The sequence below is a fragment of the Gobio gobio genome (genome assembly GCF_949357685.1).
Source record: "Gobio gobio genome assembly, chromosome: 21".
Taxonomy (NCBI): Eukaryota; Metazoa; Chordata; class Actinopteri; order Cypriniformes; family Gobionidae; genus Gobio; species Gobio gobio.
Genome location: NC_137117.1, coordinates 7,762,537 through 7,779,136, shown reverse-complemented (window position 1 = coordinate 7,779,136; position 16,600 = coordinate 7,762,537). Strand labels below are relative to the sequence as shown.

The following is a 16,600-nucleotide window of genomic DNA, read 5'->3' as shown; positions in this document are numbered from 1 at the left end:
AGCATGACCCGAGGCTACATGCAGCGTTTTGGCATAGCTCCACCTACTGGTCCGGAGATATGGAAAATGGCTAGTTTTGCTTGTACCGTAACTTCTGAACGGTTTGCCCAAAAAATCATAAAACGGGTCTCTTCTGATTCAATGCATCATGCCGAGTCGCATAAAGAGTGGTGCAGGTACGACATCACTTTGTAACAGAGGTGGACAAAGTACACAACTCCATTACTTGAGTAAAAGTAAAAGTACTATTGGTTAAATATTACTCCATTACAAGTGAAAGTTGTAAAGATAGATTTTTACTTCAGTAAAAGGACAGAATTACTTGCTTTTAAAAGTACTTAAGTAGTAAAAGTAAACGCATTATTTTATTATTGTTGCATTTTTGTATGAATGCACGCTGTTCCATCATGGGTGGTTTAAGCCAGTCATGCTCCATCTGACATGCTAGCATACCTTAAACTCATTTAAATACTTGCTTAAAAGTTACAAAGCTCTTATCAAAGTCAAAATGATACTAGAAAAGAAAGGTTTCTACACTGTGTTTATTTGACAGGATTATGTAAAAACACATTTCTGAAAGAACATTATTAGCCCAACTACGTTTTTGCATGCTAACTAACATCATTGTTGAACGTTAGCTATGCGTTAGCGCTGGATCCACAAGGCTATGGCAACTTGGCGGGTAAATCTATAAAAATCATTTGACCGACCATACTTCATACCAGTGTTCATTTTGACAGCAAATTTAGATTTAGTTTTAGTCAGTCTTTTGACTATAACATTTTAGGCATCTGAATTGTTCTAGTTTTAGTCTAGTTTTAATTGACTATAATAAGATTTTAGTTGATTCAATAGACTAAACTTCAGTGCTTGTGGTCTGGCGTCTGAGAGGCAGCTTTCTGTGCGCACTTTTGCATCGTTGCACTTTTTCAGACTTATCCACGTCTGCTCTTGTGAATTTTATCTTTTAAGTATGGCTATAGTTGCGCGCACTGCATCTGGGAACTGCCGCCTTCTATTTTGCCATCAATTGATTAGTGTTCAAAAAATACTTGGAAATCATGTGATCCTACAAGAGTGATTACTGATAGGCTGTCTGCAAAAAAACTAAAAACAATCAGGTTTTAAAGAAGAAAACAAATCATCCACTGACTTTAAAAGCGGCTACGACTTTCTACTTCGAGGGCCTTGATAGAAATGTAATGCAGTAAAAAGTACGATATTTGTCTTTCAAATGTAGTGAAGTAAAAGTCATACCTTTCCAGAAAAAATACTACTCAAAGAAAGTACAGATACTCAAAAAGTACAGCACTCAAGTAAATGTTACTGTCCACCTCTGCTTTGTAAGCCGAAACGCGGAAGCGAGTTAGCATTTTAGCACTTCCAGTTCCCTCGTCCCGAAGTCAATGTGTTTTTTGTTTAAATGGCTGAAATAAGGTCTGTGGTGGACACGTTTTATTCTACAACATAAAACACATCAGTATTACCGCACTCGTGATTTTTGAAGCCGTTGCGTTTCTTGAAAAAGGCGGTTGCTAAAAAGTGGCTAATGTGACTACAGAGGCTGTCGAGGAGATCACACCGAACAGATCAACTCTGTCCGCTTTAACAGCCTCATTACGATCATAATTGTGCTCTTTTAAACTATTCTAACTCAAACCTTCTGGGAAAATGTTTTGACATAAAAACTGAAAGAGTTGTGGGAAGCTTGACGGTGAAGTCATGTGACTGTGGTGTATCCGTATATAACCTACCGTTAGCTTTTTACTTCTAACAACTGCATTTAGGCTTCACAATTAATACTAGTTGTGTTCATCTGTGATAATTATCTTGATGGACAAGTGTCATAAACTTGTGTTAATCACAGAGCTTTTTTTAGCGATAATCCAAAAACCTATGGGAGAATCCTTGGGGTTTACTTGAGGGAACCAGCGCGATGTGAACTGCTGTTTGGCCTACAGTCACGTCATACCTGCACCGCTCTAATGTCCCATATTGGCTATTGTGGGCGTCAGCCATTTTGAAATTTGTCCTAAAATGCTGTATTTTAAGAACGCATTGCCGTATCAGGACCATGTCCTGAAGGTACTCAAAAAGTTGCGACAGCTCCATCTTGTAGTCAGAATTTATACTGACATTTCCAAAAGTGATATTGTTGCAGTTTTTCTGAAGTACATGGCCATGTTTGCCTGTTATTCCCTTTTGTGCTTGGCCCGATAAGTGCTGCTTGCAGCTATATTTCAGCGGTGCTCCTGTGCAATAAACAGTGCTTTGAATATGCTAGAATTGCTTATGTAGGCTATCAATCACAGGAAGGACTAGTATAGATATACATTTGACTCAAATATTTAAAGGGCCACACAGTCAAGCCTCTGAACATAAAAAAATATCACAGACTGAATTAAGAAAACTATTCCCTTGCATTGTTACAAAATACATTAAAAACATATGAAATAAGATAATCAAATAACTAGGGCTGTCAAAAGGTTAATCGCGATTAATCGCATCCAAAATAAAAGTTTGTGTTTACATATGTGTGTGTACTCTGTTAATTATTATTTATATATAAATACACACACATTCATGTATATATTTAAGACATATTTGCATGTATATACTGTATATACATTTATATAATCTATAATATATATAAATATAAATGTTTTATATATAAAAATATTTTTTTTCTTAAATATATACATGCTTGTGTGTGTATTTATATATAAATAATAATTAACAGAGTACACACGCATATATTATGTAAACACAAACTTTTATTTTGGATGCGATTAATCGCGATTAATCTTTTGACAGCCCTACAAATAACAAAAAAGTGGGAAAACGTTCGATAACCGTCGAGAAAATTGTGCTCTGTATTATCAGAAATAAAGAAAATTCGACACGATTTGTTTATTTATTTGTATGTATTAACATGAAGCTGAAATGCTACATTTAGATTTAAAATAGGGCTGTCAAAAGATTAATCGCGATTAATCGCATCCAAAATAAAAGTTTGTGTTTACATAATATGTGTGTGTGTACTCTGTTAATTATTATTTATATATAAATACACACACATTCATGTATATATTTAAGAAATATTTGCATGTATATACATTTATATAATCTATAATATATATAAATGTAAATGTTTTATATATACAAAATAATATTTTTTTCTTAAATATATACATGCTTGTGTGTGTATTTATATATAAATAATAATTTATTATTTATTTAAAAAAGAGTACACACATATATTATGTAAACACAAACTTTTATTTTGAATGCGATTAATCGCGATTAATCTTTTGACAGCCCTACAAATAACATAAAAAAGTGGGAAAACTTTCGATAACCGTCGAGAAAATTGTGCTCTGTATTATCAGAAATAAAGAAACTCGACACGATTTGTTTATTTATTTGTATGTATTAACATGAAGCTGAAATGCTACATTTAGATTTAAAACAAAGCTGTTATCATCATGTTCAGCAAAGTGGTCACTACCACCCTACTCCCAAAAAAGGAAAGAAAGATTACTATCTTTTAATTCGTGAAGCGGAACCTGTGCCTTTTGGCGACCGTTCACTCCCGGTCATCTACGCCCGCCCCTTCGGTCACCCGTGTTTTGTTGTGGTGATCTTTCTGTCACAATATTTCTGCGGTCAAACCCGCTCTTGCGAGAGCGGACACGAGCGCGCGCGCGGTCCCATGCAGCGCGGGCGCGCGCACAACGTCGATCTTACGTGCACAGCCGCCTCGAGAACGCGCCGTTAGCGTCAGCTAGCATAACCCTGTTTACTGCAGTAAAACCCCTCCAGATGGACTGACAACGGTGAGATTTGACCGCCTCAATGCCTTATAGGAACACTAGTGTGACATTAGCTCGTGAATGTGTGCAGTGAGCACCAGTTTACCAGTGTGATAGTGAGCAGTGGGGCTCTGTGTGTTTGTGTAGCTAATGCATTAGCCTAAGTGAGGTAAACTCATTATAATAACGCAGGTGGTCGCTACGCTGATGGTGTTAGGATAGCACGTACCAGATATGAGCTTTAAAGTCGTTATAATGTTGTGCTGTTTGTCTTGCGCTTAGGTGATGTGGTTTGTCTTTGTTTTGAAATTGCTAATGCTAATGCTAGAGAAATAAATCCATATGAAGCTCTTGAGTGATTTCATCAATATCTGCAAGGTGGATAATGCAGTTGGTGTTGTTTATCAGTTTGCAGTGAAACTCCTCTCAGTGTTTCTAAAGCTCCTCGTCATGCCAGTATTTGACATCTCATTATTATGAAGAGTTGTCCTCATAAAGTATCTGTTTTCTGGGTTGATCAGATGTCATTGTGATAAAGAAACTTTGTGTAGTCTTGGGTGCACTAACTATCATAGTATTGCTATTTGAATCCATCCCTATGCCATGATATCGCCTCAGTGCTTTTTATAAGGCTGGTTATTGTGTTAAACTACATAACAGGGTTTCTTCATAATATAAGTAATGTTCAGTCTTGCTTTATTGCGTATTGTGAAATACTTTATGAAGCATTTTCTGTTTGGTGTGAATGGCATGGGTTCATTTCAAAAATACATCGAAATTGCAATTTGTTATGCAGAATATTTTTTCCACGATTAGCATGATTTGTAATATCTCAAAGATGTTTGGGACGATACACCTGTCCTGATATCATAATGAAGAAAAACCCCCTCATTAAAATAATCATCAAATCATGTAACGTTATTATTTCTACTAGGGCTGCACGATTTGGGGAAAATATCGAATTGCGAATGCGATTTATTATTATTATTTACAAATGAAAAGTGTGCATATAACATTTTGTGTTTATATATTAATATGGCTAATAATTATTATGATTAATATTATTGCTAAATAAAAATAAGAAATATTACTATTACAATAACATTTTCATTATTAAAAATGTAAAATAGCATTTAAGAATAAATATAACAGCATGATAATCATAATATTTACATTTTACAGAAAACTTATGGGTGACCTGTTAGTATGCAGACAGACAATGACTAAAAATCATTAGAAAGGTCTAAAGATTTATTGTAAAAAAATATATATTATTATAATAAAAATCTGTGCTTTTTATTTATTTATTTTTTTTAAAGTCTATGTCTTTAATATGGAATATGAGCCTCTTATGCATCCACTGTGGGGATTAAAACTCCTGTACATTGAAGAAAAACATATGGATTGTCATATAATATACATTTATGATTTATTTAGAAGTATTCTTCTTCTTATTTTCTACATAAAAGTTTAATTCACACTGGAAGCAAGAGGGCGCCCTCGAGCAGAAACTCCACATTTTCCTCAGAGAAGTAATCGTTAGTTTTCAGGAAATCCCTAATGTGAAGCTCACGCTGTAGGCGGAATAAAACATGATCGAAACGCTTTGACTGATTAAACAAGAAGATAATACTTTAATATTTATTTTTAATTTTCTTTTTATATCCTTTATTTTTCCAGGAAGGTCCCATTGAGATGAAAAGAAATGTCTTCTTCCAGGGAGTCCTGGCCAAGATGACCGTAATACAATTTCGCTAAACAAATAACATATAACACACATAAGCTAAAACATTCAACATAAATCACCAAATTAGGGATCGACCGATATGGATTTTTTTTAGTGCCGATGCCGATTTTTTTTCATCAGCCTTAGCCGATGAGCGATACGGGCTGCCGATTTTCTTGAGCCGATATTTGGAGCCGATACTGCTTTTGCTCCCTCAATTTACAACATAAAAATGACACAATGATCATGATGATTACAATTTAAAATTTAAAAAAGGAACATTTATTGAACTAAAAAAAAACAATATTTAACAAATAGTAAAAACAGGTGAGGTAGAACAAGAAGAAAAAAAAGAGTTCAGTGGTGAAAATAAATTCTGAAAATAAATATTTAAGCATAAATAAAATAATGACACTATTGCACAGTATCAACAAGCAAGCAGCATAATAAAGTGCACACTGACTGTACTATACTTAATGTTAAAACTATTTACAACCTAGTCATTTAATGGTTACACTCTGAAAAATGCTGGGTTAAAAATAACCCAAGTTGGGTTGAATATGGACTAACCCAGCAGTTGAGTTGTTTTGACCCAGCGGTTGGGTTAAATGTTTGCTTAAAACAACCCAATTACTGGGTTAGTCCATTTTCAACCCAACTTGGGTTATTTTTAACCCAGCATTTTTTAGAGTGTAGGTGCACTTCACTTAATCTCTTGTAGAGCAACACCAGCGGTAATTCAGGAAAAAATCTCCCAATGCTCCACGTGAAACTTCAGTCTTTCCACCTTTTACCATCGTGTCAATTCTCAATTGATTTTGATTAATATGCGCGAGGGAGAGCAAGAGAGTTTGAAGACGGTGAGAGCTGCCCTGTGGACGCCTGTCTGTAAATAATGCAGGGAAACAAATATCGGCGCACGCAGCAGCCTTATATCGGCCGATGCAGATACACGTAAAAATCGCAAATATCGGCCCGATATATCGGTCTAACACTACACCAAATTAATTAAAACGGCAACATGATTCAATCATTTTACACTGCAATAGATGTTTGAACATATTCAAAGAAGGAATTGTTTCTAATGGGGTAGTAACTTGAAATTCATTCCATAACCACGGAGCATAATAAGAGAGAGATGACTTCCCATGATCCGAGTGTATCCTAGGCAGTGTTGGGGAAAGTTACTTTGAAAAGTAATGCTTTACAATATTGCGTTACTCCCTTAAAAAGTAACTAATTGAGTTACTTAGTTACTTTTTAAGAAAAGTAATGCATTACGTTATTTTTTCTCACCTGGGCTGGGCTTGTTTTTGTTTATAACAAAAAAGTTATATTTTTGTGCAACGGTAAAGACCTCTTCATACCAAAATTTAAATAATAAGCCCCAGGCTGAGGTAAAAATGCAAATACACGCATGAACAGTAGAGGGCGCAGCTCTGGATAATGGTAGAAGAGGATGCAGGAGAAAAAAGTTTTACCAATAAAAACAAAAAATCTAGTAATTTTCATCATCAAAGGTCAGCAGCAAGACATTGGTCAATTCAATATAAAGGTAGATTATGCATAAAAATAGTTGTTTTATTTAACATTTAATTATTGGAGGTTTGCATAGTACTCTGATTTTGCATTTGACTGATTTTATATTAATGTGAAAAAGTAACTTGCATTACTTTTTTGAAAAAGTAACTTTTGTAAATTTGAAAAGTAATGCGTTACTTTACTAGTTACTTGGAAAAAGTAATATTATTACGTAACTAAAGTTACTTGTAATGCGTTACCCCCAACACTGATCCTAGGTACTGCTAATTTACTCCCATTAGAGGATCCAGTGCTATAGTTCTTTCGACATAGGCATAAAAGACTAGTAATGTCATTTGGAAGCATACCTAATAATATCTTTACAACATATGTGATTTTCTTCTTTTATAGAAAGACGTCCAACCTACCGGTCTAACCGGCTATATCTTGGAAATGCGCCGGTAAAGCCATCAATAAAGTATGCAGTGCTGATTGACATTCTGTGATCATTACCACATCAGCTCGACTGACTAGTCAAGTCAACTTTATTTATATGGCGCTTTTTACAATGCAGATTGTTTCAAAGCAGCTTCACGGTGTTAAACAGGAAAATAATGCAGCAGAATTGAATGTCTTCAGCTCATTTCAATGATCGTACAGTGACAGTGTGGGCTTTAGATCAGTCATTAGACTATATGAAGTGAGTTAACCTGTTATTAAACGTTGTATTTTGTTGGACAACAGGTTTATGGACGCTTCTCATTACTAGTTTGTGAAGATGTTTGCTTTTTCAAGCACACGCAATAATAAGCGACTCAAACGCAGTACTTTCAGACGGAGCAGCGTTTACTGATCTCAGATCAGCTCTTCACTGACACGCTGGGCATTTATTATTTCATTAAAATCGCAGCCTTTGCACTTTCATAATCGCACATAAGCCATATCGCAATTGCGGTTCGATTTCGATTAATCGTGCAGCCCTAGTTTTTACAATTCTCCATTGCTTATTAAAATTTGAATAATCTTTTAATACCAAATAATGTGGTTCAACAAACATGCAGGGGGAAAAATGATCGTGATTTTAGCAGTAAAGGACTGTAAAAATGCTACAGTTAAAAACAGGTTAACAGAAAGTTTCCATACTATTATCCGGGGAATAACTGTAATAGATCGTTTAATTAATTTAACAGAAAAAAATTACCGTTGGATTCACAGTTTTAGAAGTTGAACAGAACAAGTCGTTGTGTAATTTACAGTTTTTTCAGTTTTTTTTATTTTCAGTGTTCGTGTGAATGACTCTGAGCACCTTCTCTATATTAGTAATCCTCCTAAAAGCTGCTTGTGATGAGCTTTAGGGCTGCAACTAACAATTATTTTAATAATCGATTAATCTGTCGGATTATTTTTTCGATGAACCAGATTTTAAAAAAAGCATTAATTTCCAATCCTTTATTCAAAAACAGAACTGACAGTGCGAAAAATCTTCAGAAAGTGCACAGGTTGCTACAATAAAGCTATAAATCTTTTTTTTTTCCCTTATAAAGAAAAATACTAATCAGAAAACTTAACAGGATGTTAGAACTTGTTCTCTACACTACACTCAGACACACACACTCACAAACAAAATGTAATGGGTTTAGTTAAATTGTAATGCATTAGGAATTTCTCTAAAATGTCCAAACCCATTATAAACTCCTGGAGAAAACATCTACTGTATTAACCTATTAATATGAATGATATTAAAGTTTAAACATCTAATCCAGACACAGATTTAACTGCTGTGACATATAAACAAATATTATGTAATTATTATGTAATATTAAATAAAACTCCTCCTTCTAAAGAAGAACACAATGTCTTATTTTCAATGAATGATATGCATTCTTTATAACAACATTCCTTATAGATTAAATATGGATTAAATAATTAATGTATAATAAATATAATGATTCCTTATTAAAACTAAAGAGGTGATTTTCTCTTTTGTTTGTCTTTTGTTGTTTGATTAATATTAAGAGCACAAATGTTAGCAGGTTAATGGACTGCTGTCACTTTAAGACCGAATGCTGACCGAAAATTGGTCATAGTTTTTGTCATTCAAAGCTGGTTTTGATTTTCGTCTCGTTTTTGTTGATTCAAATATTGACAAATTATTTGTCAACGAAATTTACATATCAACAGATTGAAAAATGAATAGGCCAAAAAAGGCAAGTGAATAAAAACGTGTCTTTAGTTCTATACCACCCCTGCTTTACTGCTGTTATTAACAAGCTAACGCTAACCTGTCATGCTAGTCAAGCTGGATAACGAGTAAACACCAGAAGAGCGACTGGAGGGACGTCGCGCTCCTCACTTCCAAACGGAACAAAAGTGGGATTTTTTTTATAGTGGCTTAACGTTCCCCTGCTGTTAAACTTCCTCCTCATCGAGGACTCCAAGATGTTTTGGTTTTAGGTGCTGAATCTCCACCGTGGTGCTCCCGTGCCATGGCGCGTCGCTTTTGCTGCAATTAACACACTTTTCGATTAATTAATGGCGCTTTTCGACTGGTAGGGCTCGGCTCGGTCTGCTTTTCCACTGTGTGGTACGGCGGGTAAAACACGGCTCGGCCGCTTCCCCTCTGCTCTGCGCTTAACCGTGCTTTCTTTATCCTCAAACATCTCCGCGTCTTATTGAGGGGCAATAGTTGCGCAACACTGGGGCTGTCAAAATTGCTCAAATGACGTTCGAATATTCCCTCTAAAAAAAGCACGAATATTCGAACTATTCGAACATCTGGTTGCGCATTTTATCAATGACGCGCATTACGTCAATAACAGGACAAATGAATACAAAGAGACATAACTACTTATATAGGTAGTCTATTTAAGTTTAAACATATTTGACAACGTATTACCTACACAAAAACAAGTAAATCACTAATGGCTAAAGACCGCAGACCTCACTCTCTCGCCCTCATGCTCTCTGCTCATAACGGGTTAAATGAACAAACACATTTTGAGGATGATCAAGAGTTTTGTACAAGCAATTTAAGGTCGCGACTCTTGTCCCAAATATAGCAGGCTTCATTCAGTGATTGAAACAAATATTAATATAAGTTTTACAGCATATTATTGAACGCTCCGAGCGAGCTGTGCTGTGGTAAACATGGAACTTTTCCTTGACATGAAACGGTAAATAATCAAACCAGTGGAAGCAGTGCATTTATCCTTTATTCATGCAATATCTATTCAGTCAGTACCTCGGTTCCACTGCTTGACAGAACTCCCTGAAGCCCCATCCACGACACTGATCAAGCTCATGTCCTTACAAATCAACTAAATTAATTTCTCCGTTATGGCCTCGCGTGTTGCAGACAGAGAGCTTGTGGCGGGCGATGCAAAGTAAGGGTGGTCCAGTTTGCACATACAAATTAGTTGCTTATATTTACAAAACGAGCCTACAAAAGCATAAAAAAAGGCAGTTTAATAAAAAAAATTCACGAAACTAAGTGAAAACTCCCTAAAGTGTTTAGTGAAATTAGGAAACATTTAGATATCATAAATTGAGTTGTATAAGTTAACGTTACATTTCTACATACATTTTGTTCTCATGTCACAAGTAATATCAAGGTTTATTTTGATCTGTTTTACATGATTATTCTGTAGTGTGGTTTTAGGTGAAGTGCACTAAAATAAATATCGTCACCTGTGTACATTAGCCCACTTCTCGACGTTTTTCCTGATAGTTTATAGAACAATTTCTCTGAGTTGCCATCTGTCGTTTCAAAGAAAAGCTCAACGGCGAGCGCGTCAAGTATAAACGCCTCGTCCGTTTGGGGAGGAGCGCGCGCAGTCAGCGGAGGCTCGCGCTGCGGAGACGGGCCAAAGTACACAAGGCTTCAGGCCCATTCGCAAAGCAGACAGCCACGCCTCTACTACCGCGGGCGGGTTTTTTCAAAAAATTTTATTTATTTGAATATTAATTTTCACCTTCGAAATTCGTTTTTTAAAAACTATTCGAATATATATTCGAATTTAGAATATTCGTTGACAGCCCTACGCGACACAACGAATCAATAATGAAATTCGTTGCCAACTTTTTTAATTATCGAATTTTATCGATTTTATAGATTCGTTGTTGCAGCCCTAATTTATTTATTTCTTCATTATTTATTTTTACATTTATGTATTTCTACATTTATTTATTTACACATTTATTTATTTCTACATTTATTTATTTTTACATTTATGTATTTCTGCTTTTATGTTTTTCTACTTTTATTTATTTCTACATTTATTTATTCCTACATTTCTTTGTGCGTAGCGTAATGAGGAGGGCGTGGTTTACCTCAGACATAGCAATCGAGCTCAGAGTAGGCGAGGGCGAAGCGTTGAGGCCACAGTGACACCTTGTGGTCGAAAAATAATAAGTATAGCTTACTGACAGTAGGTACGTTTACATGGAGCACTGTAATCGGTTTAAAAGTCCAATCCGAATAAAAATACTCCATATAAACACCTCAATCGGAATAAAAATGGCCAAACCGAATGAAATTGTAATCGGTTTGAGAGGGGTGGGATAAACCTTTTCATGAACCGATCAAACGAAAAATTCCACCATGTAAACGATCTGATCCGATTACTGTGAGTGCACGTCTTTCTGTGACGTGATATACAGCGCGCGCCTCCTCAACTGAAGAGCGTGCGCCGCGCTCACACCACGCTAATGTTGACAAGAGAGGAAAGTTCATTTTTCTGAGGTATTAAACGTTTTATTTCGTAACATGTTATGAACATGATGTTTGAAAAATGACACAGACATAGCCTGGCTACAGCATCTCATCTTGACAGTGTTTGTCCTAGGCTTTAACTGCGCCTGACAGAATAATTTATTTTTCTGAGGTGATTCTTACACTTTACGACAAATAATAAATAGCTTTTATAAAACTCTACAAGTCCTGGTGGCCGTTGAGAGCTGCCATTTCAACGGGGAACATTCAAGCTGCTCTCTGTTTCTCGTTAGTTAAGTTAGCTATAAAAATAAAAAAAATTCAACAACTGCTTCAAATTGGTGAAGTAACATTACCCACAGTCTACTTTAATTACTTTTGTTAATATTTATACCTTTGTGATTATGGTATCGTTCCTTAATCATCTGAAATATATATGTTTAGTACTAGTAATGATGCGGAGCACGTCTTGAATGCTTCATTCTTGTTTCACCGTATATCCTATGTTTTTATTAATAATTTGAGTGCATTTTATTGTTAATTTTGTGTTTTTCAAAATAAATGAATTGAATTCATTTTTGATTCCGCATTCATCATTCACAGCTGTTGAAATAGCCATTGTATAGGACATAAATTAGGTTAAACTACTGCATGTCCGCCCACAGAAAAATAAATAAATATAAAAATTACCAACACAGAACTATTGATCCACGATACGTAACAAATCTGAGGCGGCAGACAAACTGTGTGCGCATGTCACAAAATGATTCCTACTGAAAGTCAGCACATGTAAACACCAGATCGGTTTAGATAACGTCTCATGTAAACAGTCCACCGAATCTTTCAATCGGAATGATTTTAATCGGAAAGACAAAAAAGTGCGCATGTAAACGTGGCTAGTGATACTGTCTGTGACTTGGATAGGTTTATGGCCAAAATCTAGTCCTACTCTTTATTCCGGACATGGCCGTAGAACATCGCCTGGTCTGGATTTGTAAAATGTCCTGGGCTAACAAACACCTTTATTAAAAGCTTTGTCTTTCTGTAGAGCTGCTTTATAACGGAATTGAATTTGTGTCATAACTCATGAATATCAACGCTGTTATTAAACAATTTAATGGCAAGATTGTCTCATCTTCGCTAGAGCTGCTCTACGTTTGAAATAGAAGTCATTTCAGAATTGATTGAATTTGTAACATTAAAGGGATAGTTCACCCAAAAAAGACAATCATTCCATGATTTACTCTCCCTCAAGTCAGGTGTATATGACATTCTTCTTTCAGACGAACACAATCAGAGTTACATTAAAAAACGTCCAGGCTCTTCCAAGCTTTATAATGGCAGTGAATGGTACCGGAGATTTTAAAGCACAAAAAGCACATCCATCCATCATAAAAGTGCTCCGCATGGCTTCTGAAGCAAAAGTCATGCATTTGTGTAAGAAAAATATCCATATTTATAACTTTATAAACTATAATCATGGCTTCCGGTAATGGAAAAACTCGAGCTCCTCCCACATTTCTCTTTTCCACTGTGTGATACGACGGGTAAAACTGCTTTACCCTCAGCCGTGCTTTCTTTATACTCAAACATCTCCACGTCTTATTGAGGGGCAATAGTCGCGCGACACAACGAATCGATAATGAAATTCGTTGCCAACTCTTTTAATTATCAAATTTTATCGATTTGATCAATTCGTTGTTGCAGCCCTAATGAGCTTTGATTCATCATGTGACTCTCATCCCCACTGTGATTGGTGGGTGTCAGTATATATCAAACAGATATTAGTATTTCAATAGGTTGGTAATATAACATTATTTCAGTAAATTAAATACGGTTATTTACTGTAAATGTATTTACAGACCCCTGCAGGCTCTCATGACTGTGTGTCAAGGGCACTTAGTCTTGAAAAGATCAGGGCTTTTGACCTTTTTATGACAGCAAGGAACGTGATTATATATATATATATATTAGGGCTGTCGAAAGATTAATCGCATCCAAAATAAAAGTTTGTGTTTACATAATATATATGTGTGTGTACTCTGTTAATTATTATTTATATATAAATACACACACATTCATGTATATATTTAAGAAATATTTGCATGTATATACTGTATATACATTTATATAATATATATATATAAATATAAATGTTTTATATATAAAAAATATTTTTTTCTTAAATATATACATGCTTGTGTGTGTTTTTATATATAAATAATAATTAACAGAGTACACACATATATATTATGTAAACACAAACTTCAGATTTCAGAAATCTGCAGTTTCATTCGGCTTCTGTTTAAAGTACTCCCACACTTTTGAATGTCGCGGTCTGGCTTTATATGATAAATTATAATTTTCACTATGCCCGGGAGCAGAAGCTGCCATTATTCTAGATCTTCTGTTCTATTTTAGAACGTAAATAATGTGCCGCCGACTCGTCGACGCATTTCACGCACGTCGACGTATTTTCATAGTCGACGTCATCGTTGCAGCCCTATTTCAAAACAAGGCATCATGAAGCTTCGAATCATGAATCGACTCACTGATTCATAACGCTTCGAAGCTTCATGATGCCGTGTTTTGAAATCGTCATCACTATATAAGTCGTTATTTAGGGTTTTTTTGCGCACAAAAACTATTCTCGCCGATTCATAAAGTTATTGTAGAACCACTGTAGTGAGATGGACTTTGTAACGACGTCTTTAGTACCTTTTAAGGGTCTTGAGAGTGTAAAGTGCATTGAGCCAATGGAGGCCTTTCAGAGCCATCAGATTTACACTAAAATATCTTCATTTGTGTCTGAAGATGAACGGAGGTCTGACGGGTGTCGAACGACATGAGGGGAAGTAATTAATGACAGAATTTTCATTTTTGGGTGAACTAACCCTTTAAGAGTTCCTTTCACTGGAACTAAGGGGCTTTTCATGAATGGTCTTATTGCACAGGTGTCAACTTATCCACGCTTGAGTTCTCTGAGCTCCTGAGAGCGGCCCATTCTTTCACAAATGTGTGTAGAAGCGTCTGCATGCCTAGAGCTTGATTTATACACACCTGTGGCCATGGAAGAGATTAGAACACCTGAATTCAATGATTTGGAGGGGCGTCTCCTTTTGGCAATATAGTGTATCTCAACTTTGTGTCGCTGGACACTCCTACATCCTAAAAGTTGATCTTCATTTGCATAACATTATTGATTTATTGTTCGTGTAATGATTATGAACACAATTTATATTCACACATTTGTTTCTAAAGTAAGCTGCATGCAGGACAAAAGTTTGACCGTTGTTTCTGCAACACTTCCAGCTCTGATGCATGGTGCCATATGTCAGTGTCTGAATTCCTCACTTCATATAGGGATTAGAGAATCAGTGAACAAGTGAGTGAATTCGGACAGGGCACAATGGTCATCAACAAGGGTCGATTCCTGAACCCTGACTCTAGGGCTATTCAGAGTCGAGGAATCAACTCTTTTAGAGTCGACTCCATCACTTGGATCGTGTCGCTTTTTTGCTGCGTGTCACTGGAAGTGTGAATGGGACTTTATGCTCACCATTTATTTGATCCAAAATACAGTAAAAACAGTGAAATAACTCTTTTCTGTGAATCTATTGTAAAATATGATTTATTTCTGTGATCGAAGCTGAATTGTCAGCATCATAGTGTAACACGATACTTCAGAAATCACTCTAATATGATGACTTGATGCTCAAGAAACATTTATGATTATAAACGTTGAAAACAGTTTTGCTGCTTAAATATTTTTGTGGAATTTTTTTGACTAATAGAAAGTTAAAAAGAACAGCATTTATATAGGATAGAAATATGTTCCTGCCAATTTTGATCAATTTAATTTGTCGTTGCTGAATCTTAACTGATCCCAAACTTTTTATAACCTTGGTGTGTTCAAAGTAAAGGGTATTATTGCTTTTTATTTGATGGTTTTCTCATGGGTGGTGACGAACCTTGTTGTTTCTCTTTTGTCAGTGTCTCAGTCTCCAGAGGCCACACAGCTCTTTTGGTGAAGGGCTATGGCGGATCAGCACGGCTCGCCTGAGCTGTCCCAGGATGCTCGGTCTCCTCAAGCCGCCTCGCTCTCAGATCAGGACTCCGGAGTGGAAGATGGAGACGATGGCTCCCACAGCCCTACCACCAACTCCACAATCTATGTGGCTTTCAAAGGGAACATGAACGATGAGGACTTTCAGGAGAAGCTGGATAACATCTTAAACGGGATGCCTGATATGCTCTTACTAGGTTCAGATTTGGCTTGAAACTAATATTCATACGTCGCTACTGAAAAATGATATTTTTGCCAAGATCTAAGATCTATACATTAGATTTAAATGATGTTTGTTTAAAGCTACACTGTGTGATATTTTCCCCCATCTAGTGGTGAAAAGGTATATGACCATCCAGTGAATATTAGTTTCTGTTCCTCTCAATTCCGATTTCGTTTTAACTCCTACGGTGGCCGATTTAGTCCAAGATTAACATGGTTCCAGTTCGACCTCGTCCACATTCGACACGGTGCCATCGAGTGTTAAAACGCCAAAGGCGAAGCTTGAATTTATGGGTATGTCCCTCTTTGGCTAATGTACTTTCAAGATGGAGGGGCAACATGGCGACCCGCATTCGAACCCTCACCCGTATGTATTTTCAATGGCATATTATAAACTTACGAGAATACTTTATTACTTGAAAGAAGTAAATATACATTAATGAGCACATTCATTTTGAAAGAACTAAGTGTTTTTAGCTAAGAATAAACTAAAAAAGTTACACAGTGTAGCTTTAAAAAAATATAAAGATTAAAGCTGTCTT

General features: G+C 35.9%; 1 protein-coding gene across 3 annotated transcripts in view; it reads left to right on the top strand.

The window, feature by feature from the left end:
- The first annotated feature begins 3,675 nt into the window (after positions 1-3,675).
- Positions 3,676-16,600, top strand: part of ncoa6 (nuclear receptor coactivator 6) — a 34,767-nt gene continuing 21,842 nt past the window's right edge. Inside the window, exons 1-2 of one of the 3 annotated variants that reach the window (XM_079802769.1) lie at positions 3,676-3,836; positions 15,764-16,033. In XM_079802769.1, coding sequence (XP_079658895.1) covers positions 15,808-16,033 — 226 coding nt within the window. In that variant the 5' untranslated portion in view covers positions 3,676-3,836; positions 15,764-15,807. The remainder of the gene's footprint in view (positions 3,837-15,763; positions 16,034-16,600) is intronic. The other 2 variants (XM_079802771.1, XM_079802770.1) reach the window with 2 other exon arrangements.